At 36.9% G+C, this 26,553-nt stretch overlaps 3 protein-coding genes across 5 annotated transcripts; 2 read left to right on the top strand and 1 right to left on the bottom strand.

Annotated features, from left to right (window-relative positions):
• The first annotated feature begins 345 nt into the window (after nt 1–345).
• Nucleotides 346–10,901, top strand: LOC103978053 (uncharacterized). Of its 3 annotated transcripts, none has more exons than XM_065098524.1 (16): nt 346–580; nt 726–869; nt 1,640–1,741; nt 1,829–1,864; nt 2,727–2,837; nt 3,155–3,241; nt 3,309–3,427; nt 3,678–3,779; nt 4,533–4,649; nt 4,721–4,786; nt 4,964–5,030; nt 7,286–7,339; nt 8,390–8,479; nt 9,921–9,980; nt 10,054–10,089; nt 10,598–10,901. In XM_065098524.1, exons 3-16 carry the CDS (start codon nt 1,655–1,657, stop codon nt 10,736–10,738), a joined length of 1,173 nt encoding a protein of 390 aa, XP_064954596.1. In that variant the 5' UTR covers nt 346–580; nt 726–869; nt 1,640–1,654; the 3' UTR covers nt 10,739–10,901. The 3 variants fall into 3 exon arrangements, with proteins under 3 accessions (XP_064954596.1, XP_064954597.1, XP_009392032.3); XM_065098525.1 differs by having other exon boundaries at nt 3,158–3,241; XM_009393757.3 differs by lacking the exon at nt 726–869.
• Nucleotides 10,902–12,420: 1,519 nt separating this feature from the next.
• On the top strand, nt 12,421–16,107 carry LOC103977533 (galactoside 2-alpha-L-fucosyltransferase-like). The gene is made up of 2 exons (XM_009393079.3): nt 12,421–12,845; nt 14,310–16,107. Exons 1-2 carry the CDS (start codon nt 12,608–12,610, stop codon nt 15,767–15,769), a joined length of 1,698 nt encoding a protein of 565 aa, XP_009391354.2. The 5' UTR covers nt 12,421–12,607; the 3' UTR covers nt 15,770–16,107.
• Nucleotides 16,108–17,629: 1,522 nt separating this feature from the next.
• On the bottom strand, nt 17,630–18,394 carry LOC103978055 (ethylene-responsive transcription factor ERF109-like). Its single transcript, XM_009393760.3, has one exon. It carries the CDS (start codon nt 18,386–18,388, stop codon nt 17,693–17,695), a length of 696 nt encoding a protein of 231 aa, XP_009392035.2. The 5' UTR covers nt 18,389–18,394; the 3' UTR covers nt 17,630–17,692.
• Between the last annotated feature and the right edge of the window lie 8,159 nt (nt 18,395–26,553).

Genomic DNA, 26,553 nt, shown 5'->3' on the forward strand with positions numbered 1-26,553 from the left:
ACTTTTAATTATTAATGTCCATTTAAGTTAAATTAAGATGGCTATAAATCGGATTTATGATAGCGGTTGATTTGGGTGAAATCTACGGGTCGTGACGCGGTACCATTACCGCTTGTTGCGTCTCCGAATATCCGATACCCGGAAGCATCACCTGCTTTTTCAGACTGCACTATAGGTGGCACCCACAGCCATATCTCCAATCACCAAATGGGTAAGTGTTTCTTTTGTTAAAAGGAGAAGCGGGCCGCGTATTTAAAATATGGAAACGAAAAGGGCGGGCGCCACCCGTCTCATCCAGGAGTGAGAGAGCGCCTCCCTATGCATATATGATGCCACGATGTTGGAACGGGAAGATGTGAACTTCCCCTCTCCACCTGCTCTCCTCTTCCCTTGCCCCCTCTCTAGAGCTCCGGACGCCCACAAGTCTCTACCGTTGGAGGCTTGAGCTCGGATCTGCAGAGGGAGGAAGGAAGCGGCCGTCGTGTCGACTGGCTCACAGAAGTGTTCTTGGTGTGGGCGGAGTGTGGCTACATCCTCGGGATTTCCGCCGTAGGCCTCCTCTTTTTCCGTCTCTTTCTTGGTAATCCCTTCCGTCTTGCTTGTCCTATTCCAGCGACGCTTCGGTGGTGTGATTTATCGTAATTTTCCTCTTTGTTGTCGCTTTCATTTCTTCGGAGAATCACATTAAATTTGCTTTTTGATTTGTATTGCACGGCTAAAACTAGAATTGGCGGCGAATCGTCTCCGATCATGTCCAAGAACCAGAAGCCCCGAAGGAATTAACCGGATTTTATCACTGTTCGGTTTTCGGATCACTTTTTCTCTCTGAGAAATCCACTAGCTGAAGATCTTTAGTTGCAGTTGCTGGGGTAAGAGGAGTAATGCATTTCTTCTTTCTTTCCCCTCTTGTTGCTGGAGAAAGAATTTGGTCAGGAATTTGCATATTTTTTATGGTGTTCGTACGCTAAGAGAAAACTGCTATTAGGAATTTTCTGGTATAAAGCTAGCACTAGGGAGCTTAGATGAAATATAAATATAATTTTCTATCGAAGATCTATGTTTATGTTAGTTAAAGCTGGTCACTCGACACTTAGTTTCCTATTTGACTGCGGACAATTGAGTGTACATGTAACTGAATTGGTCCTCTGTTTAGTTGTGTTCTTTTGTTTCACCGCAACTATCATATAGATCCTTCTTCTTTAACTTGATGTTGGAATCTCCGTGGAGCCAAAGAATGAAATAGAAGTGGTGGCCGAGGTGAGGTCCTGGGATATTAATTAGAGCACTTTTCTCACATGAATGGCTTCTTGACTGTGCATAATTCTTGATATCCAGAAGCACATAGACCATCAAGCAACATGAATCGTCAGTCCAATTTGATGATTTGTTCTTTTTTGTTTCTCAGGAGAATCTGGTTGGTACATTTAGTGATCCCTTTCAACTACCTAGTGGAGACCATCATCTCCGGTTACTTTAGTGCGTCTAGCATGTCTATAATAATTAACGATTATGAATCTGCTTTGACCCAGTTTTCTTTTCTTAATTTCTTCAATCGATCATTCTTTTCAATAATTTATCAAAGTTGCATTGTTTTAAGATTTTATAATGGACACCTAAGGTTACAGAGTGAATAATGTAGGTAGTGCTGTTTGAAATGACACCGAAGCTGTACATGGTGCTTATGTGGGCAATACTGCTTATTGTCTATAGGACAACGAACTTTCAATTTCAACATGCAGAGGTAAATCTCTACAAGATAGAAAATATTTTCACTTTATCATTTATTTCATTCTAAATGCTTTTCATATTTGTTTCTTGATATGTGCAGTTGGAAACAAGATTTCATCCTTTTGATTCAATGAAGGTATTATTACTGTTACCTGTAATACCTAAGTGCTTAATGTCACTACTCAATTCCAACTATGAGTTATTAAAACTTTAGTAGATCTGTTCATATTTAGCGTTCTGAATGCAACAATATTATCATCAATCAGCTGCCACTTATATATTAAAGACACATTGGTTGAACCAAAGCAATGTCGATCTTTCTCCTAAATTTTAAATTTAGAAACAGAATATCTATCTTTAGACCTCATAATTAGAAAGGTTTTAAATTTTCAAGAGAAAGCATTAGATGATTTCATCAAAGAATTCAGAACTATATTTATTATTGTTTAATAATTAACAAATTACAATCATTAATCAGCTCCTAGAACATAAGGCTTATACATCTTTAACATCAGTGACAATATAATCCATAATTGATATACTGAACACTTTTCACTATTTACTATTTAATCAAGGACCAACTTTAATGAAAATAATCCTCTGAAGTATATATATATATATATATAAAAGTATGAAGCACAGAGATTGCCTATATTGGCACCCATTTTATTTTATTTTAGAAATGTAAAGTCCTTGATATATGACATTAATTGCACAGGAAGTGATTAATTGATGAAACTGTTAATTGTTTAATAATGTTTGACAACAAAAGGTTATCATGGCTTCTTTTTCACTTTTAATAGTATATATATATACATATATATATGTATATATATATATACATATATATATATATATATATACATATATATATGTATATATATATATATACATATATATATATACATATATATATATACATATATACATATATATATATATATATATACATATATATATATATCATTTCTTTGACCATATTGTTTCTTGTGATTTAGGACCATAAATCAGTTTCTGTCAGGGTTGGTTACCTACCTCGTGGTATGGCACAATCAAAATCGGATTTGGAACTAAAGCCCCTATGGTTTTCCAAAAGCCATGTGACGAAGGTTAAAAAATATGCTTTCTTCTGTAATTTTATTTCCTTATTAGCTCCTAGCATCCTGATTTTATAAACTCTTTCTTATTTTACTTTTCATACATCATATATCCAAATTCCATGGAATATATCATTTATTGGAATTACATTTTTTTGTTGTTGTTGGAGGAGGAAAAAATATCTCAATATGTTAAGTGCAATGCATGCCCATGCATTCTGAGATTCAGGTTTTATCCCTTTTTTGGGGAATATAATCCAAACTTTCTGGTTTTGGTCTTTCCATCAGTGAATGCTATGCTGAGTTGGACTTGCTTTGCTTCACTGTAGCAGGACAATGATCAAAGTCATCATAACTTGTTGGCAATGACTGTTGGGATAAAGCAGAAGCTAACTGTGGATGCAATTGTTAGGAAGGTACTTTTACAAGTATGGTTTAAACTTTATATACTGTCTGCTTATCTCCTGATCATTGAGTATTCAGTTTCTTTCAGAGAATTTTGCTATTATACTATTTCACTATGATGGAATTGTCAATGAATGGCACGATCTCTGGTGGAGTCATATTGTGATTCACATAGCTGCTCATAGCCAAACTAAATGGTGAGGCATTTATGAAGTTCTAGCATTTTGTTGAATTGAGTCATTTTTACAGAATCTTCATACTGCATAAGGATTTTCTAATGCTGTCTTCCATTGTCTTCCTCGATCAAAAGTGGAATATTTCCTGAATCTATATCTAGAACAATTTCTGGTTGTTTTTTTTTTCATCCTTTATTCCAGATTAAATTCTATTATTTCTTTTACTTTGCGTTGTTGCTTCCATGATTCAATCTAATTCTGGTAGCTCCAGGTGGTTCGCAAAACGTTTTCTGCATCCAGATACTGTCTCCATATATGATTACATATTTCTTTGGGATGAAGACTTGGGGGTTGAAAATTTCCATCCTGGAAGGTACAATTTTTACTTCTTTTAATGATCATCTAATACAATGGGCTAACTTAATAAACTTTTCCTCAGAAAAGTGGTATACTTTTTACTTGCACAGGAATCATTTAGGTTTTCAACCCATATGAAACAAATCTACGGCATGAACTGCTTCTACTTAATTAGTTGAAGAATAATAAGGGGATCTAGCCATGGCCAATTCTAATACTCTGCCTTACTCTAAACTGAAATGAAAACCAAAATCAGGTAGAGGTGTTTTATGATGCTTTCACATTCTTGCTCTATGTGCATGGAAACCAATAGTTTGGTAATAACAATGCATATTGGCTTTTATATCTGGCAAATGTTTGAGATTCTGAGACTCAAGAAGCCACTGAATTCATGGTAGTGAAGAGTAAACATCAAATGCATATATATTATGGGGACAAGATGATAGTCTAATTTACCTACACTCTTTTTTAAAATAAAATTTTATCTTAAAGGGATTGTATAGACGCTGTGCCTTGATACAATATTAAGGTTGCTCCCTTGTGACTTGGGAGACTATGGTTCGAGTTATAAAAATAGTCTCTTTAAATATTTAAAGCTAAGATTGCATATATTAACACTCCCCAGACCCTACATTAGCGGGATCCTTGTGCACTGGGTGCGCCCTTATCTTAAAAGGGATTGTGTAGAAGTGCATATAAACATACATAATGCAGCCTGCAAAATTAGCATATTTTTTATGAATTTTTTGGTGGAAATTTTTTCTGAAAGGTACTTGAAAATAATGAAATCAGAAGGATTAGAGATTTCTCAGCCAGCTTTGGACCCAAATCTATCTGAGATACATCACCGGATAACTGTTCGCAAAAAGAAAAGGACCGTCCACAGGTAGATGACATTTTGAACAACTGTTTTAGCCATTTGAGAGTGTATGCTGATGCAACTGAATATACATGCAGAAGAGTATTTGGTACTCGAGGTACTGGAGAATGTTCATCAACTAGCACTGGCCCTCCTTGCACTGGGTATGTGTTAGTGAAGCATTTTATTAGTGATTTGTGTTGGTGAAGTATCTTGCTTTCCCTTTTTAATGATCTTTTCCTTGAGATGAGAGTCCTCAAAGGTTCAATTTAGACCAAGTGGTACAAATTAATACTAACCCTTTTCATTATATGTGATGCTAACTAGTGTACTATTTTTAGATGGGTTGAGGGAATGGCTCCAGTTTTCTCGAGGTCTGCATGGCATTGTGCTTGGCATCTCATTCAGGTAAGTTACATTTTTGCCAAACTCAAAATTCAACATCCTACTGTTCTTTGTGCAAGTTAGATCTTTGAACCACCTTCTATGAAAATGCTCTCTTTTTTCAGCTTTTTCTGTATCATGGTGATCCATTTGTTATTCTGCTGATATTTCTCCCATTAGACATTCTTATTGGTGCAAGGCTTCTGGTTTGGTAAAATGTTAAATTTGTGATTGGACGGGGGATTTCAAGCATGAGATGTCTTGGTTGGAATTTCAAAGGTGGTAAATCTTGAGATTTAGGAGTTCCATGGGTATATAGAATTTAGTCTTGTAAGTTTTGAGAATGGCATGTATTGTGTAGGGAAACTTTTTTGGAAATTAAAAAAAAAGGGATTTGAAGTTGTGAAGACTATTAATTGATCACATATTCGTAATTAGTATTGAGCAATTTCAATGTTACACTTATAGAACATCACTTGTTAGTGGACAATACGAGTCAAAATCATCATGGGAGGGTTTAGAAGTAGGAGATGATAAGGATAGGGAGGGAAGGAAGGAAGAGAGATGGGGTGGGTGCTAGCGGATTTAGGATTTAAGGGACTTAGGGAGAGGAGGAGAGAATAGTAATGGATTTGGTTGGTTTAAGTGAAGAATTATTAATAGGTTCAAGTGAGTTAGGAAAATGACATTTTGTATTTAGCAGTTGGTGGATTAGGGTGATTTTAAGTTTTGGTTGGTAGAGCATTTTTATTATGTTAAATCATCTCAAATGTAGTCAAAATACTCCAGTTAACTTGCTCAAACATAATGGTCTCAAGGTTAAACAAGGTCTCATCCAATTTTCGAGGAGGTAAATAACTTTATGATGATTTGAGAAAATTGATAATATGTTTTTAAAAAACTTTTGAGTCATGGAAACAGTCTTTTTAAATATGTAAAGTAAGACAAAGTATATTAAACCACCCCACCTTTCCCAGAGCCTCATTGGTGGGAGTCTTGTGCATCGGGTACATCTTTTTTTTTTAATTATATTTTGCCTTCTTATTAGTGACTTTGAAAAACTTGTGAAAAATATAACTGCAGCACTAACCTTATGCAGTGATATACTATGGTCTCAGCTGATATGCAATGAGGCAGGCCTTCTATCATTGTATCATGATCTGGAATATAAAATCCCCAATATATGGAAAAACAATTGAGTTGCCGATGACCTTAGCTAATCCATAAACCAATTTTTGGGTTATTTCATCACCGACAACAATAAAAAATTATCTTATGTTAGAAACTAGAGTCCTGAAAGTGCTTGTACAAATGTAAAGATTTGGGAGATTTGAGGACTTTAATTAGAGTAAATATATAATGGAGCCATTGAGAAGTTAAGATGTTTTTAGTTTTCCAATATATGATACAGAGAACCCCTGCTATTATTCTACTTCTACCTATCTTGGTCATGAAGTTTTGTCAAACCTTTCTGCAAAGAATTATATATTGTTCTTGGTAGAACTGAATGTTGTATAGTTCGTGAACCTGGTGCAGTCAGAACCTCTATGAGTCCTCAAATTAGCAAAGGATCAAATATCTGAGTTATTTCGTTATTAGCTTAATTATTACATTGTTACTATTATATGAACTAGAATATGCAATGTAAGATGTTGAGTGCATTCATCTTTGCTAATACTTGAAGGTCAAGATTATGATGCAGGGATTCCAAAAGAAAAGATTATTCTCACTCTGGACTTACAGTATGACATTGTGTAACATCATGGATTTGGATATTTGTCTAACTGTGCATGTGGTCTAAGCAGACACTGACATTTCAAACATTTTTTGGTATTTTTTTCTCAACACTATATCATAGTTTATAGTTTATACCAAACATTATGTTCCAGTTTGCTAGCTACCCAATACTCAAGTACGGACTGGCATTGAAGTTCGTGTAGTACATGAAATATATCAACGGACTTGTCAATTAGTATGATTTTTTTCCACAAATCACCCTTACATCACATCACACACATTGGTATGAATTTATTGAATGACTCTGTTACAACCTAAAGGTTAACATAACTCAGTTGCTATGTCTCATTAATTTTGTTGGTACTTGTATGTATCTCTACACCAAAATGACAAGAGATTACTGAAATGCTATATTTAAAATGACCATTCTGGTCCATGTGAATCAACCAATTTGTATTTTGGAGAGGTAATTCTACGATTGAACTAAATTATTATCTGTTGAAATCAAAATGATCTTCCAAATTAATACTTTGTTTTCACAGAATGATCTAATCCATGGGTGGGGCATGGATATGAAACTCGGATATTGTGCTCAGGTAGATCTCTTGTACTGAACTCGCTCATGCACAATAACATTGCTGATTCCTTTGGTCATTAAAGTTCATAAATTTGTAAGTGATTAGGATCGCTATGCATGAATGAAGCAGAATGGACACATTTGCATAAGGCTTTCACGGGTCAGGTTACTGTTTCCCAGTAGAATGGAGCTTCTTTGTAAATGCATTAAGAAGTTATATAGGATATGATTTTTCCACAAAAATCTGTCTCTTGAGTATTTCTTTGTATAGGTTAATAAGTATTCAGGAACTATCTGGGTTTTAAGTACTACCTGCTAGCCAATTCAGATGACACATTTGCAGGACATGTACTGTTTGCCACTGCTACTGAATATATGCGAACTAATTAGCTTTATAGTACTGCATTTCCCAGCACATAATGCATATCAAACTGGTAGGTACCCTGTTACAGATGTACCTCTATTGTTTCCCAATCCCTATTACAAGCAAGCACTGTATGGCTGATAGGTTTAGGCCGTCAGAATTGGCTGATGACAGGACAACTTTTAGTTCGAATGCATACCCTCAAGATCAAAACTTTCTTGTAGTACTGATTACGTGGGACAAGGATATCATAGTATGTTGACTAAAAGTCAGTTATCAGGATCTTTAGCACTGCTACATTAGTTGGGATTTTGAGATGGGAGTCCTAGTCACATTCTTATATGGAGTCCACATCATAAAAGTTTGCTAATATATAACTTTGGGATGGAGTCCTAGTCTTGTCTTTGATTCTTTTCTCATTTACTCTCCATATCCACATCATGTAATTGGTACAAGAAGTGCTGCTTAATTTGTTTTGTTACAGCATGCATGGTGTTGAAAACTTCCTCTTAAGATTTTTTTTTATCAAAATTGCAGTATTCAGCCTTCTGCAAGTATTTTTATCCATGTATGGATAAATGATACAAGACAATAATAGTTTGATCTGCAACTACAATAGCTATTAAAGTGCCACTGTTTTATACATTTCTTGATTTCTTTCAAATGCATATTCACTGATGTTTACAATGCTGATGTGCGTTGCAGGGTGACCGAACTAAGAAGGTAGGTATTGTAGATAGCGAGTTCATAGTCCATCAAGGTGTACAAACCCTGGGAGGATCTTCAGCCGAGAAGGTTAGCTTACATGTACTGCTTTTAGTTGTTGCAACAGATCTTTGCAATTTACACCCGTCTTAGTCTTCAAAAGAGTAACATGGATGTCAGCTGCTAGTCGAAAGGTGTCACCAAATTAAATTTGGGACCTTTATCATGTTGGTTCATGCATGGAAGTAGGATTGACATTTTTGTGTGGTGAGACAAAATGCTGCCACGTGAGGCATCTGAAAATCATCTTAGGTGTTTGCATTCCCTCAGAAGCTGCATTCTCCAACCCTTTTTGCTCGATCTTCATGACCTAATTCATCAACAAAATTGCTTTGGGGAACCAATATTCTGCTAGTGCTTCTCTAAGTTCTACACAAAACACTGCCTTAAAAACAGAAATTTGTTTAGTTGGAACTTCACTTTCTTCATTCCATTTCCAATATTGCTTGGGGTATCAAATTATTGCAAAATTGATGTGATAAAATTATTGAGACTAAGAGGGGCATCAATCCCACTGTTAAAGGGGCACCTAAGGCATGAGGCCCATGGAGGCTTTAATCTTGGACTGTGCCTCGGTTGAATCACAACAAATTCAACAAGTTGCACACCTTTTGTACCTCGTAGTAGAGGTGAGACCTGGAAAAGGCATGTTATGGAGCAGATTGGAGCGACACTGAACTGCAGCCTGACTCCATCAAGCCAAGGTCCAGTCAGCTATAGAAGATGTGACCTTGTAGGACTTATAGAACCCTGGGATTTGTTAGATCGGTATTAGATGGATAATGCAAACACTGGAGCATTTTTGTAAATGTTTTCCATTGCTAGCTACTTCAACTGGAACTTCTGTGCGCATTGGAAGTTTGACACCAGCAGCCTATTTCATATGAAAAGCATAGGACATCAATTTAATATGGCAAGAGGATTTGTAATCTCAAAATATAAATACTGTAGTAATATTATAGCACGGATATTGTAGCAGCTCTGTAAAATTGGAGTATGGTATTATTTTCAGCACATCTTGTGTAAGAAAAAGAGTATTCTAGACTAATGTAGCATTCTAATTAGATATGAAGATTAGACTTTAGAAGTCCTATGTATATGATACACTAGCCATGTGCACGTGCGGCGCACATGGATGAAAATTTGCAAATTATTCATGTAAATACACGTGACTACCATGAAAATTTGCAAATTATTCATGTGATTACATTGGACTACCACGTATCGTATCGCATAGCTACAGTAACCTTATTTTCCTCTTTCAAGATGTGAGCCTTATCTTTGTATTCATTAGTTTTGCAACAAAAGCAATGTTTTCCCATTTGAGCTAACACATCAAAGTTGACATGCTTGTTTATCTACATACCACAGAACAGTAAATAAGTATTGTTTTGTAATATGATTTTATTTGCTGTATTTTCATTAATTGTCATTTCCAGTACATCTTGAGTTTATTCATTTTGACCTTCAGATAAGCCTCCACCAGACAGATAAGAGATCTAAATGGCTCCTTCATAACAATGCCTTGCAGGTAGATTGGTAAATTAATGGTTTTATTAAATCTATCATGGGCTTATTATCTTTGATGCATCCATCTTACACAGGGTTATCAGAGAGGAACATTTGATCCTAGAACTGAGGTAACCCCCACCTTGTCTTCTTTGATTTCAGATGGTCTACACATGTCAACATAGTATTAGTACCCAATTCTTACTCTACTTGAGCAAGGTATTTTGGGTCATACATAGACAACAATATTTGTTGTAGAAATATGGATTATATTGAAAAAATAAAACATGTTATTTGGATACTTCACTTCAACTTGGAAGATTTTGGTTAGAGTTTCAAATTTTTTGTTTGGCTAAATTCTACATCATACTTCACTTAAACCTTGATTGTTCAACTGACCTTAGTTATTTTGGTGACTGGTGTTTAATTTGTCTATCTAGTGTTTCTCTCTTTCTCTATGTTTTATATGAAAGTAAATTTTCTTTTGCCACACTACATTAGTTCTCATCTTCATGCTTCATTTAAGCCTTGATTGCTTCATTGCTTCTAGTGACGCAAAAGATCACACTGCAGTTTCTTTTTTCTTGTTTTTTGTTTCTTTGTTTTTGTTAAGTAAATTTTCCTTTGCTAAATCAACAGATTAGGAGACGGTCCCGATCTGAGCTTTACCTCTTCCAGGAACGATGGGACCAGGCTGCAAGAGAAGACGAGGGTTGGGTCGATCCATTTCGTGCTCCTAAACAGAAGAAACAAAGACCATTGACTTCTAATGTCCCTTAATCCACTCAGATCAACAACAATCACGGCATATATTTTTCTGGTCTTGAGAAAAAGTATCGTCGATCATGCATGGGCGGAGGTGGGGCTCAGAACATGGGGTCTAAGATGTACAGTGTTCTTCGTTAGTTCTATGCTATCACTGTCTCCAAGATTTCATGCTCCACATTCGGTGGTGGAAAAGCTTTAAAGATTCAATGTACGAAAACGAAGTCTGATGTGCCATTGCGAAGAATTAATGATCAATGTAAGGAGAAACCCCTATGTAGAGAGTATACATGCACTCAGTGCATGCATCTACAACACCTCCTCTTCAATCTACTGACTTTTGGAGAAAGGTGTTAATTAGTTTAGCTGATAAAGATTTTATGAGATCATAATTAATTTAATATCTTATTCTGGATCAAAATTTATTTTTAGCATTTATTTTTTTGGAAAAAAATAAAATAAAATGTGTATAGAATATCAAGGAGAAATACCCGTGTGAATCGTGAGTGCCCTTTATTTATGTCAAGTCGTACGAGTGCACTGCGATCGAACATAGTAACGTAAAATGGCCGCTCGTAAACCGTGATTGGTGGTACAATAATAAATAAAGCATGGGTGCAAGCTGGAGGTGTTATGTTTTGCCCCAAGAAGACCGCCACCATCTTGCCTTTTGGGGTTTTTGACATGACCAGCTAGATTCCAACATTGTTAAGAGGATGATTGTACCAAAAAAATATTCTTTTATATTTTTTTGGAAATGATACTTTTTTTATATAATTTCTAAATAATCACTATCTATTTTTGATATTTTAAAAATACTTTTTTTAAAAAAAAAATTATTTTTTTGTCCAATCTAAAAAGTTTTTCCATCAACAGTGTTTTGTGAGTTAATTTTTAATCAAAAAACACTTATTTGAGTTTTATCCAATCTAATAATATTTTGATCTATTCGAGAAGACCTCGTAGTCGACGATAAATGGTGGTCGATAACAAGAAAAAAACGTAATCGTCGAGTGTTTTGATCACTATAATCGATTTGGCTAAATGACAAAGGCACTTAGCGATAAATCGTAAAAGTTTTTATCAACTAAAATAACCAACTTATTCGAGTAATTCCATATTATTATCAGCTTCGATCGATTATCTTTAGTTTGGCTAGATAGATATAAAATATTGAGTTTTCCAGTGGTTCTCATTCTAGCCGTACGAGACACGGTGACATAATTTGTTTGTAGGTTACTAGTCAAGTCAAACCAGGTGAAGTCGGTACGATGAGGTCACCAATACTTACCATATCCTTCCGCTTATGCCATGTCCCGTGTCCGGGCTACAGCATATACTCCTATCGACTTTGGTGTGCTAACGTTGTTGGGACAAACACTAATCTACACATACTAGCATTCGAGAAGAAGGCCTTATTAATCCATATCACATCAATTCGATTCGATTCGGATCACTACATCAAGATCTCGATCCGATCAAACAATGGATCACAATCTCGATGCGTGGGGAGAATCGATCCGATTCAATAAATAAAAGGAAAAGGAAAAATAAAAGAAAAGAGGTTAAATAGGTGTGTGTGTGTGCCGTAAATAGTAATCAATAATTGGGGCAAGTCCAACGGCCCCATCCGATTCATCAAAAGGACAGGTAAAAGAAAAAGGAAAACTATGTAGCAGCAGTAACAAGCGAGCGAGCGAGCGATCAATAATTTGTTGGGTCAAAAGTTCCTCCGCCTCCTCCCCCACCCGCTCCGCTCTCTTTCGAGAAAGCAGTCAATCATCGGAACAATCACATGCAGCCGAAAACCCTTAACCATTTTGCCGTGCTATATATTCCTCTATTCCATTTAGAAAGCGAGGAAGTCATGCGGTGTTGGTGGTGATGGACATGAAGCGCATGAGGAGGCCGCAGCAACCGACGACCGCCCCCGATCCGGAGAGCGAGGGAGCCCTCCGGGCCTCCCCCACGCCGCCTCGCGTCCTGCGCCCGTGGACCGCATTCCTCCTGCTCGCCTCCCTGTTGGTCGTCGGCGCGGTCCTCTCCAGGGCCCAACGGAGCCTCTCGATCGACAGCTTTCGCGCCGCTGCCAGGGCGGCTAGCGTCGGAGCGGCATCAGGAGGTACGGCTTAACCCCTCCCCCCGCCCGGATCGCCTTCGTCCTGCATCCGGAGCGCTTGATCTCTCGTAGCATCTTTTGATGCTTCAGGTCTGTTGCTATCCTAATTAGGACGGCATCGACCTCCTTTCTTTGAGTGCAACAGCGATTCATTTTTGTTGGTGATGTTGCATCTCTAAACATTGTTTCGCATGGACCGTCACAAATGTCAGATTAGATTGCATCGACAAGAAAAACTAGGAAGAAACAATGAAGTTCGAGATGTCTCAATTTACATCGATTAGGAGCGTCATAACATTTCTACTTCTGATTTAGTCATAGTTGGCGGGACTCATTGGAACAAATCGACTTTTGTTGGATCTGTAGGCCTATCGTCATATATTGGATATTGTCAACACACATACCAATACTCAGAAACATGTGTTCGACGAAGAAAGCTAAAACATCTTACATGATCACTGTTTTCATTCACTATTACATTTGGCTGCTTTCCGTGTCTCTTTCATTTGGCTTTTCCTGAACAATATCCTTATGGTATTCGACAGTGCATTGGAATCCTATTCTTTTCTTCTGTGTTCACTAGTGATTTGTTTATGAAACATAGGTCTTTATCTGCTATGTTTACGAATGATTTGTTGATAAAACATAACACTATTTCGCCATGTAAGTTCCTGATTTTAGTGCGTCTATAAACTGCAGTAACACCCTTAGAAAGAAATACCTTGATGCCGTCATCAAAGGCTTTAATTGATCTTCTTTTGGGTGAGTTACTGCACGGTGCAACTTGATTTTCCTAGTCATTTGATTCTACCTTTAGTAAAACGTTAATTGTAGTTGTAAATTTGTGCATCACCAGTATCTGTGTCCTTTAACTCAAAGCATGGCGTGACTTTTCTCAAAATCAGCTGGGATAGTATTTGAAATTGAAGCAATTATTTATACCTGCTACAAGGGTTGTTGTCCCCAAAGATTCAGCCAATTTTTTCCTGAACTATTATATATTGTTAGGAATTGAAGCCATTAAATGTTATATAGATGGGGTCTTCATTAAATCATGTAAGAATGGGAATAGCTTTTTTATTGCCTTGCACCATCTAAATTTAATTGACCTTTTGTCTGCAGTAAAATTGCTAGGTATGCAGCTCCTAAATGTACCAGAGTATACTGCTCTGTGTCTAGGCACTTTTATCTTTCATGCACAGATGGGCATTCATTTGTATGCTTCGGGATTGTCCACTGTGCCTGTTCACTGGTTTGCAAATCTTTTTGCAAGTATATCCTGTCTTCTTTTTGTTTTTAACATGTTTAATCAATCATGACTTCACACTATGCAGCCATACCAACAATGAAATGCGGTACATATATCCATGATTAGTAGTCACATTTCAGATTGTTCTCGATTTGTAATTATCCTGTTGTGAAATTCATAGGACTTACACGAGTGTTTCAATTATATGTGATTTTTAGGTTTAGAGAATGAGTCATTTCCATCCTCTCGTGGTCCAAAGGATAAGCTTCTTCATGGCTTGCTTGCTGCTGGGTTTGATGAACAATCCTGCCTAAGCAGGTACCACTCTGCATTGTACTGGAAAGAATCACCTCATTTACCATCTCCTTACTTGTTGGAAAAACTGAGAAATTATGAAGCTCTCCATAAGAAATGTGGTCCAAACACTGAATTGTACAAGAAATCTGTAGAACAGTTGAAATCTGGTCGTGGCACCCAATCAACAGAGTGCAACTATGTCGTATGGGTATCATACAGTGGCTTAGGGAACAGGATGTTATCAATTGCTTCAGCATTTCTATATGCTCTCCTAACAAACAAGGTCTTGTTGATCGACCGTGGTTCTGACATGGATGACCTCTTTTGTGAGCCATTTCCTGAAAGCTCATGGCTTCTACCTCTGGATTTCCCCATCACTAAGTTTGGGACCTTTGACATTAAGACACCTGAGAGTTATGGAAACATGTTAAAAAATAAGGTTATTAGCTACAGTGTTGATGGTACTTCACCACAGTCTCTACCTGCTTACATTTATCTCCATCTATCCCACGATTATGGTGACCGTGATAAGAATTTCTTCTGTGAAGATGATCAGAAGTTCCTTCAAAATGTTCCTTGGTTGTTGTTGAGGTCAAACAACTACTTTGTGCCGTCTCTCTTTCTGATCCCAGCATATGAACAAGAACTAAGGCAGCTCTTCCCAGAGGCCGATACTGTCTTCCATCATTTGGGACGCTATCTTTTCCATCCTACCAATACCGTGTGGGGTTTGATTACTAGATATTACCAATCTTATCTTGCGAAGGCAGATGAAAGAGTGGGCATACAGATCAGAGTCTTTGAAACAGATACTGGTCCCTTTCAGTATGTGCTAGATCAAATTCTTGCATGTTCTCAGAAGGAGAAGGTTCTTCCTGATGTCAGTGGTCAAGAAACTGTGGTTTCGACTCCAAATGTCAAATCAAAAGCTGTGCTTCTGACTTCTTTGAACGATGGGTACTTTGAGAAGATCAGGAACATGTACTGGGAGCAACCTACAGCCACCGGTGAAATCATTAGTGTCCATCAACCAAGCCATGAAGGATACCAGAAGACGGAGAAGCAAATGCACAACATGAAAGCATTGGCAGAGATGTACCTCTTGAGCTTCACTGATGTATTGGTTACAAGTGCATGGTCTACATTTGGTTATGTTGCCCAAGGTCTTGGTGGTTTACAGCCATGGATTCTGTACAAGCCCGATAACCAGACAGCTCCAGACCCTCCTTGTCGTCGAGCCATGTCAATCGAACCTTGTTTTCATGCCCCTCCCTTCTATGACTGCAAAGCCAAGAAAGGTATTGACACAGGAGCCCTGGTCCCACATGTGAGACATTGTGAAGACATGAGTTGGGGCCTTAAGCTAGTTAATCAGGCTTAAGCGGTAGCCCTTACCCTTGGATTAGACATTCATCTTTGCAGTGGCACACTATGGTGACTGGTGACTCCTGTTTTTTCTTTTTCAAATATAACCTATCCTTGCATGGTTTAGAAGACCTTGGCAAGATGAAATGCTCATAGTGTAGAGAGTTTCTTGAGGTACTTCCACTATCACTGAAGTAGGAATGATGTTAATTCTGTTGCATCTTGTAAGTATCAGTTCTATCAATGTCATAACCATATCAATGTTGACTGTTTGAATATCCCTATTAGGCTATACTGCCCTTAACAGACTCTTAACTTCAAGGGAAATCTAATATACTATGTTGCTTTGGAGTACTTTCTTCTCTCTCTCTCAAAATCTCTCACTGCTGAACAGATTTAGCTGTATCAGGCCTCAGGCTTGGAGACTTGCCAAAAGATGTTTGAAGTGACTTGTCTTCCATGCGTATATATGTCGACTTTGAGAAAGAGGAGCATCAATCAAACATTAGAAGGTGCAGCTGATGCTTACTGTGATGAATGATCAAATTATCCTGCACATAAGGAGACTGACGAAGTTCGAAAAAGGTTATGGAGAACAAGAAAATTTACAGCAATAGATGAATGCATTTTAGAGCCTAAATTAAAAACCAAGTGTAAAACTCTGATCAGGATCAGGATTCTGATCAAAACTGACTACAGGAACAGGAACATGAGAGAGTCTGCCTTTCTTGTGATTAAAATATTTATTACTATTGTCCGATATGATTAAAATATCTCCTTACGCATAATGCATTCATTTTGGATTAAAAAATATCTGAAGCATCTTTTGCGTATGATATACTTAAACCACAAATGAAGTTTAAGTATTTGATTGATATCAATTGAGGACAAAAAAGCATGTGTAACATGTGAAAGTATCCTTTCCACCTGATATGTCCACCCAAGTCAAAAAGGCATCAAACGTGTTTCATACAATCAAATATTTTCTTTTAGACGGTTACCATCCAAAAGAAAATATTCTCATTAAATCATTTAATATTTATAAATAATGATAGTTACTATCCAACAATATATAAAGTACTCTCTATATGATTCTCAAACTAATATTATTCACTTAATTTTTTTACGAGTTTTTTTTTTATCTTCAACGAATAGATGCTAATTTGATTAAAGTTTTGTTCAACGGACCTCCGAGATAATTTTTTATAAGAATAAAGTAAGATGAGATATTATATTATTAACCTTCGAATAAAATTATGCTAACCCTCTATTTTTTTGAAATACTCGAAAAACTAATCATATCATATCACTTTCATCCCATCAAATTGACGATTAAAATTGATGGCCGCACCCCCACCTACGGCACGAGAAAGATTCGCCTATCATCACGTGTTCTTGATTCGTGGCTGTGGGCCAGTGGGAGTGCCACATCATTATGAGAAAGATTTCGTGGTGGACCTTCACTGTACTTTCCCCTTCCACTCCCACGTGTCTCTTTCCCGTCAGATCGCCAGAGGTCCCACGCCCAATTATTTTATTATGCTTCATATTTACCGGTTCAACGGTCACCGACGCACGTGATCCACACAACCCGTTTCTGTAACACTGCGAGACGAGTAAGCTGCTTTGTCACTGGCCGATGTGGGGTCCGCTTCCGATTGAGCGATCGCCGCGTGTCCACATCATTCTCATGGACACCAAACACGATGCGACGCTCGGACGCACCCACGCGACGCCGACTCATCAGCCTAATCCACTAAAACGTCCAACAAAATATTTATGATCCTCGATTGATGACTCTTAAATTTTGGATTGAAAGATAGTTTTGCAGATTTTGTCTTCTCTTTTTTTTTATTTTGGTGAATATATCTTCTAGTGTCGTTTGGAATTCACAGATATCTATCGTCGTCATCGTCCTTCGGCGCCACCACGTCCCAGATCATACGATAAGCGCCCACACTTTCATCATTTCCTGCATTCCACGCTCCGCCATCGATGGCTTCTCTTGCTGCAGTGGCGAGACTCGTGGGTGGCCGGCCGTGGAGGACGCGTTGAGTCGCCCCGCTTGGGTAGCCGCCGCCGGCTGCGGATCCGTGAAGGGGAAGTTGAGCTTGGCGCGGGCGCCGCGGAACTCTAGCGCGGCGCGGTCGTACGCCCGCGCGGCCTCCTCCGCGGTGACGAACGTGCCCAGCCACTTGCGCACCGCCCGCCTCGGGTCGCGTATCTCCGCCACCCACTTCCCCCACGGCCGCTGCCGCACGCCGCGGTACTTACTCTTCTTCTTCTTCCTCCTCTTCCTCGCCCCGCCAGATCCTCTGCTCTCCGACGCCGCGACGGCTACCTCGTCCTCGTCGAAGGAGAAGAACTCGCAGCCCAGGCACCCGTCGATGCCGCACATGCGGCAGGTTTCGGCAACAGGGAGCTGGGCGGGAGCGGTGGCGTAGCCGGAGACGACGTGAGCGAGCGCGGAGACGATGACGGACGTCTCCTGCTCTCGCGACAAGCGGGAGGAGGACGGGAAGGACGGCTGCCAATCGTAGGAGCTCGACATGCCTCTTTGCTGCTGCTCGTTTCTGGTTTGGGGCGGTTTGACGGCGGAGAGAAGGAAGGCGGCCTCCTTCTTCTTCGGCGACATCGGTGCCGGTTGATTGGGTTTGCCATGGCTGTAAGAGGATCCAGGAGGTTATAAGATGGACGACACATGGGAGACTCTCGCGGACTCGGAGTGCGCTTTTGGCGACCTGGACGAGTCTGTGGCCACCAAAAGGGATGGCGCAGTGGTGTCTTCATTCTTAGTCAGTTTTGGACGGGAGCGATGCGTGCAGAGTGTGACGGAAATCATTCAAGAGGAGGCGCGCTGCGGACGTGCGGGCGATGGATGACATGACTGACGAGAGCTGCGTCGAGGATTAGGTCTCGTGCATTTCCGAACGGGAAGGAAGGGAAGACACGCAAGCGCGCGGCTCGGCGGCGTGACATCGAACTCAGTGGCCACCACTACAAGTGGACTAAACTTGTAGCCGTCGCACCACCGTCCACCGTAACATCATCGCGTGGGTCCCAATAATCCTTTGCCAATTCACACGTTCTTTGTACAAAGCAAAGTTACATACGAATTCCAACAGTACTGCTACGTGCTATTTTAGTCTAACTACCAGACTGACGTGTCACATGGCAAACATCTCCACGAAACCTATTCCTTTTTCCTACGTGGACCCTACGGTTTGTCCCGACCCAAAACCACGTTCCTACGTGCGTATATATATATATATATATATATATATATATATATATATATATATATATATATATATATATATATATATATATATATATATATATATATATATATATATATGTGTGTGTATTGCGGCGCAGAGTTTCTATTTTGTTATTTCCTTTTCTTTGACTACTTCCATCTTCTTTCAACATATTATTGCGGCATGCAAAGCACAACAGCAAACCAAATTTTTATGACAATATATTGAGAAATGTAACATATTCATAAGAAGTTCATTAATGGAAATCATAAGCTTGCAATCTTATTAATACATCCTAAATTCGATCCAACTTGTAACTTAAATATTCTAAAGTTAGTTTAAATCAATGACAGAAAAAAAAAATCATAAATCATATTGAGAAATCAGTCAACCCATGCGATCCTTTGAATACCAATATATTATAGAATATAAAAATCAATGAGATGAAATGAATCGTACAATCTACATGCTTATGAACAAAATAAGATTTGAGAACTCTAACACTTACCTTTAGGAGATCAAGATCTCAATCTTCTATTGCTGTCGATCCTTGGTGTATGATACTTATAGAGGTTGGTTCATCTCCTCATATGCTATTGAGACATCCCATGAGAAGATACAGACAACATTATCTAGTAGTGTGGTTCATCTCACGATCTCAAAGGAGTTCATGTTGATCGACTCGGAAAAGAAATCAAATTGGATCTGAATCAAACACCTTGCATGCATGTATCGAGAAGCAACCCCGTCGTTCTTCTCCTTTGATGTCTACCTTTATGTTTTGCTCTCTCTTTTTCCCCTTCGGATAATTCATATGGTGTTTGTGAGTAATCAAACACCAGTTACAAATCTGTCACAAAGAACTCCACCTGTGAGAGTAAATATGAAGCTTCCTTCTCCACTCGTCTTCAGCTGACAAGATAATAAGCATTGGAGCCCATTTCTGTTGTACGTAGTCGTAGAAATGGGCTCACATCCTTATTAACGTGTACTACAGTTGTATTATATGGTGGGCTCACATCCTTATTATCGTGTCAGCTGAGGACGGGTGGAGAAGGAAGCTTCACATTTACTCTCACAGGTGGAGTTATTTGATGACTTACAAAGAGTAATATGGTTTATGTGTGTGGAGAATATAAAAGTGCAGCACAGATATACATCCGATGGTGTTTGATGATTCACGATAATGATTGTAACTTAGTTCTATGCAAGTTATTTCTTCCTATTAATTTTCCTATACGAGACTTTTTCTGTTTCCTTTTAACAAATAATTGTTTGAATTTTTATTCTCAATTGAAAAATGAATTTTCAATTTGACTTCCTCGATATTGCTTAGTGTGTGTTTCATGTGTTCTCTCAGTCCTGCGCTCAGTTGTTATCGCTTCAGACGTTTCTAAAGGCTGGAAGGGGAGGAGGAACACAGCATCTGTACTCCATGGGGGTACTCGTAAGCTTCTCGAGAACTTGGAGAATACCGGTCAGTGCTTGTTCAAGTGATCAGCATTGTGCCTGCTTTGACTGGGTCAGAGGTTTGACCAGACCATGGTTTCTTCTGAAAGGTCTCCGATTCTTCGCATTCCACGTACGTGTTCTTCTTTAAAGATGACAATGATCTGGTCTTAATGAAGAAGCTTCAACCCGACCACCCGGATGTCGAGTTAAGAGGGCTTCATCCTCCTACAATGACCGATCAATTTGAATTGATCCATTCAAAAAATTTTCTAGCTACATGTGTTGGAAAAAATAACAGTTTCAATTGATGTCATCCTTCAAATGAGTGAGCAAAGACTCGTTAAGTTAATGCAGGACTTAATCCGCTCCTCCGGGTAAGAAGTTGGAGTAATATATATATATATATATATATAATTCACATGAGATGTCTGAAACTCACTCAATTTTATACACAGGGATGATAAACGTACACCGTTAAAGGGTGACATATATAATTAATCGTCTCTAGATTACATGAAAAGAGGAGGAGGTTAATAGGAAACACTATCAACCCATCACAAAAGGGGCTCCTCCTTCGTCACTATCCCTATGACTGGGCCCTTCAAGTAGTCCGACCCTTCTTGGTTGGGGGATCGACATACGAAGTCATGATGGGATGATGCACGAAGATAGGAGTCATCTTCGATTAAGTTCAACTCAAACAAATTAAAATCTTAATCCAATTGGACCGACATATAAGATTTATGAAATCGAGCCCAAATTATATAGAATTAGACCTTTGGACTGATTTGATTAATTGGTATGAATCAGATAAAAGGTTAGGATAGTGAACTTAGTCAAATTGATATCTTTCAAATTAAAATCAATTCGATTCGAACTAGTTAATAGAACTAAAGAATAGTACTTATGAATCAAAACTACACCACTCATAACAAATTGATTTTAGATCAGTTAGATTCAAATCCGATTCCATACATGATATTAATTTCTAAAATATTAAATCTTGAATCTATTATTATTGATTACAGATTTATAACCCTCTATAATGTAATTTATAAACTTCTCACTAAAGAATTATTGTCTAGAATTAAAAAAATTTATTTCTTCCGTCATTGATCATGCCCGATCAGCTTTCTTACACATACCTGTGTGTTCAATCCACAATACCATTGCCATCATTCACTAGATGGCTTACTCAACATTCCGTCTTCTCATCAGCTTATTAATGGGGTCTCTCTCTTGTTGCTTTCATAATCATCGTGGTATCAATGAAGGAGATCATATATCTCCTCTCTTATTTGATATTGCATAGCAAGCCATGTCTCTCTTTCTAATATTAAAGAGATGAAAATTACTCATCTTATGTTTGTCAATAATATTATATTTATTTTTCTGCTGATAGAAATTTTGTGGAAACCTCATAAAAGCACTGGTCATAAAATTAACAAACGAAATCCATTATTTTACCCAAAGCAATGCAACACTAGTAGTAGACATCACATAAATGATGCTGTTGGTCTATCAACTACCTAAGGACCTATATCAGTCTTACTATACTTTTTTTTGACACCCATCTCAGTTCTAATTATTGACAAATATCTCGATAAAATTTAAGGATGATGGAAAAGTAGTTCTTATTAATTCAATCATTAAATTTATTCCATTGCGCACACCCATGAATACTTAGGTCATTGACGAAAATATCAATTAGATTATCGTAGGAATTTCTCGTGGAATCAATCCCCTAACCAAAACAAACTCAAATTTTCAGGATGAGATTGCATTACTAAGCATAAGATTAGAGATGACATAGGCCTTTGTAACCATAAAACTATGGAGATTTTCATAAGAGCAAAGCGTATCCTTCCTCAATTCCAATAGCATGTGGTGCACAATTTTGAATACCAAATAAATGTAAGAGTCTCCATTTGCATATAAGAATTTCTTTGGATGGAAATGCATATGTAACCTCTTAGACTTCACGAAAGATAGTCGTCTTAGAATCACACCAATATATTAAATGATCGATGAATATACAATACTTCATTATCTAACTGGCCTACCTTTGTTAATATCAATAGGATCACAAATCATGTGCTACTCGATAAATTTATTGAAAATAAATTATAAAATAAACCACTTATTAAAAATATTTTTAGACTCGATCTTGTTTTATGTATTCTTAAAATTTACCCCTTTTTTTTTCTCGTAATGATACCATTGGGTTTTCGCTTCAGTGGCATAGGCTCGTGGTGCGTATATCTTCCTAAAAAGCACATACAATGATGAGAATGATGGTTGGAAGGACGGGTTAGATAATATGATCTCCTTTAATTATTCCTAGGATTAAAACTTTTATACAAAAATTTGTTTGAAAGCATCTTGTAAGAAATCACTGAAACCAACTTGTGTTTCTAAGTTGTTATAATAGAAACACAATAAAAACTGATGCGGAAACAAAATAGCGTACCTCCAGCCATTGTCGCCAAGAATTTCTACAGAGGTTTCTTCTTGAACTTTGGTACTTCTCGGCTCAGAACTCTCGCTTTAGATGGTGTAAAAAAGCCTTTTGCTTCAAAGAGATGATTGATTCCAGGGACCAAAATCCTTATATATATATATATATATATATATATATATATATATATATATATATATATATATATATATATATATATATATATATATATATATATATGTTCTCCCATCAAGAACATTCATTATCACCAATTTATAATGTTCAAGAATTAATTCAAATTTGTAACATTTGGACCATAATAAAGAATTTTAATGATATTAAATATTTAATTTAATAATAATGGTTTCATATATAAAGAATAAAAAATTGAAATCATTTAAATAATAATAAATGAAGAAATTCATGATAATGAATTATGAATTTTAATGATAACAGTTATATTATTATTAAATTAGATATTTAATAATAACAGTTACATTTTCCCACTTGGTCCATACGTTTATCTTAATAATTTGAATTAATCTTTCTTGAACAACTTTCTTAAGAAATAAATACACGAATCATATCGATAAGTCATCTAAGAGCGAGTATTATCATTCATGTATCACGATGTATTTCGTTTCTTAATCTTAATATGACAATATTACTTAATGAATAAACCTTATGTTTATTCTTAGTCCAGTAACAATATATTTTCTTAAAATAATATGCACATGAATGAGAAATTTTCATAATATATAAGAGTTTCAATATCATTATAAAGTGGAACCAAGTCCCATTTTCTCTACATGATCCTTGAATTTCAGAGGTGGCAAAGGGTCAAAGGATCAACAATCATCAATTCAGTGCTAATATGCTCAATGACCACTTTCTTTTCCTTTACACGTTCTCATATGGCTAGATACTTAATGTCGATATATTTACTGTGACTTCGACTTTTATTGTTTTTAGCCATAAAAACAGCAGTTGAATTGTCACAAAAAATTTTTAATGGCTTAGAAATAGAATCTATGATTCTAAGCCCAGAAATGAAACTCTTAATCCATACACCATGTGAAGTAGCCTCAAAACAGGAGACAAACTCAGCTTCATGGTAGAAGTAGCAGTCAAGGTCTGCTTAGCGCTTCTCCAAGAAATAGCTCTACCGGCCATCATAAAAATATATCCTGATGTTGATTTACGAGAATCAACACAATCGACGAAGTCTGAATATGAGTAACCAATCACATCCAGATTGTCTGTATGTTTATATATAAGCATGTAATCTTTGGTTCCTTGTAGATACCTCATCACTTTCTTTGCAGCCCTCTAGTGGTCCATACTTGGATTACTCTGATATCGACCTAGCATCCCCATAATAAATATAATATCAGGTCTAGTACAGACCTGAGCATACATAAGGCTTCCTATGATAGAAGCATATGGGATGTTTTTCATTGATTCCCTTTCAAAGTTGTTCTTTGGGCATTGGTTCAAATTGAACCTATCACCTTTCACAATGGGAGCAACACTTGGTGAACAATCCTTCATCCGAAATCTTTCTAAAAGTTTATCGATATAGGTTTCTTGTGATAAACCTAAAATGCCTCGAGGTCTATCTCTATGGATCTTAATGCCAATGACATAAGATGCTTCACCCATATCCTTCATGTCAAAATTTTTAGAAAGGAATTGTTTCACCTCATGCAGCAAACCCTTATCGTTGGTTGCAAGCAAAATATCATCTACGTATAAAATAAGGAAACATATTTTACTCCCACTAACCTTCTGGTATATGCATTGATCCATGGGATTTTCAACAAATCCGAATGAAGAAATCACTTCATGAAATTTAAAATACCATTGGCGGGAGGCTTGTTTTAAGTCATATATAGACTTCCTAAGCTTGCAAACAAAGTGTTCACCAACACTAGAGGAGAAACCTTCAGGTTGTTTCATATAAACCTCTTCCTCTAGATCTCCATTAAGAAATGTCGTTTTCACATCCATTTGTTGTAATTCAAGGTCAAAATGAGCACATAATGCAAATGCGAGATATTGCGGCTCAACTTAAGAAACTTGAGGTTAATATGTCAGAATCCTTCCTAGTGCACTATATTCTGAACACCCTTCCACCTCAATATAGCCCTTTTAAAATTTCATACAATACACATAAGGACAAATGATCAATCAATGAATTAATGACCATGTGTGTTCAAGAAGAAGAGAGGCTAGTGATGGAATTGAGTGAGAGTGCATTAGTAGTAAACACTCAAGGGAAAAATAAAACTGACAAACATCAAGCCAATCAGAAAGCTCATCAGCAGGGAAAAGGTAAAATACCACCCCAAGCTGATATCAAGAAAGAAGCAAGATGTTTTTTTTGTAAAAGAAAGGGACACATGAAGAAGGAATGCACGAAATTCCAACAGTGGCTTGAAAAGAAAGGTAAACCAACCTCATATGTATGTTATGAATCTAATATGGTCAATGTTAATATTAACACCTGGTGGATTGACTCTGGATCAACAATCCATATTGCAAACTCTTTGCAGGGTATGCAAAACCTAAGGAAGCTAATGGGAAGTGAGCAAAGTATCTTATCAGGAAATAAGATAGGCTCACATGTGGAATCAATTGGAACATGCATTTTAACTTTAAGTAATGGTTTTGTTTTAAAATTGGAAAGAACCTTTTATGTACCAAGTTTCTCACGAAACTTAATTTCTGTTTCCAGACTCGTACCATTTGGGTATTCCTTTAATTTTAAAGACACATCATTTCGTTTATTACATAAATCTGATTGTGTTGAGAATGGTATTTTGGGTCTTTACCGTATTTTATTACAAAATAATAATACTCAAAGTTCAATGCATGTTCACGCTAGCATTAAAAGGTGTAATATTAATGAGGACACCTCTATATTATGACATCGGAGATTAGGACATATCTCCATAGAGAGAATTAAGAGATTAGTTAAAGATGAGGTACTTAGTACTATTGATTTTACTAATTTTAAGACTTGTGTGGATTGTATTAAGGGAAAGCAGACCAATAAGTTCAAAAAAGGTGCTAATAGGAGTTCAGACTTATTAGAGATAATTCATACGGATATATGTTGTCCAGACATGGACATACATGATCAGAAATACTTCATCTCTTTTATAGATGATTACTCACGATATATGTATATATATTATAATTTAATAATAATATAGTTGTTATCATTAAATATCTAATTTAATAATAATATAACTGTTATCATTAAAATTTATAATTCATTATCATGAATTTCTTCATTTATTATGATTTAAATGATTTCGATTTTTTATTCTTTATACATGAAACCATTATTATTAAATTAAATATTTAATATCATTAAAGTTCTTCATTATGGTCTAAACGTTACAAATTTGAATTAATTCTTGAGCGTTATAAATTGGTGATAATGAATGTTCTTGATGGGAGAACATATATATATATATATATATATATATATATATATATATATATATATATATATATATATATATATATATGAGGATTTTGGTCCCTGGGCTCAATCATTTCTTTGAAGCGAAAGACTTTCCTACACCATCTAAAGCGAGAGTTCTGATTCGAGAAGTACCA

The sequence above is a fragment of the Musa acuminata genome, chromosome BXJ2-3 (genome assembly GCF_036884655.1).
Source record: "Musa acuminata AAA Group cultivar baxijiao chromosome BXJ2-3, Cavendish_Baxijiao_AAA, whole genome shotgun sequence".
NCBI classification, from domain to species: Eukaryota; Viridiplantae; Streptophyta; class Magnoliopsida; order Zingiberales; family Musaceae; genus Musa; species Musa acuminata.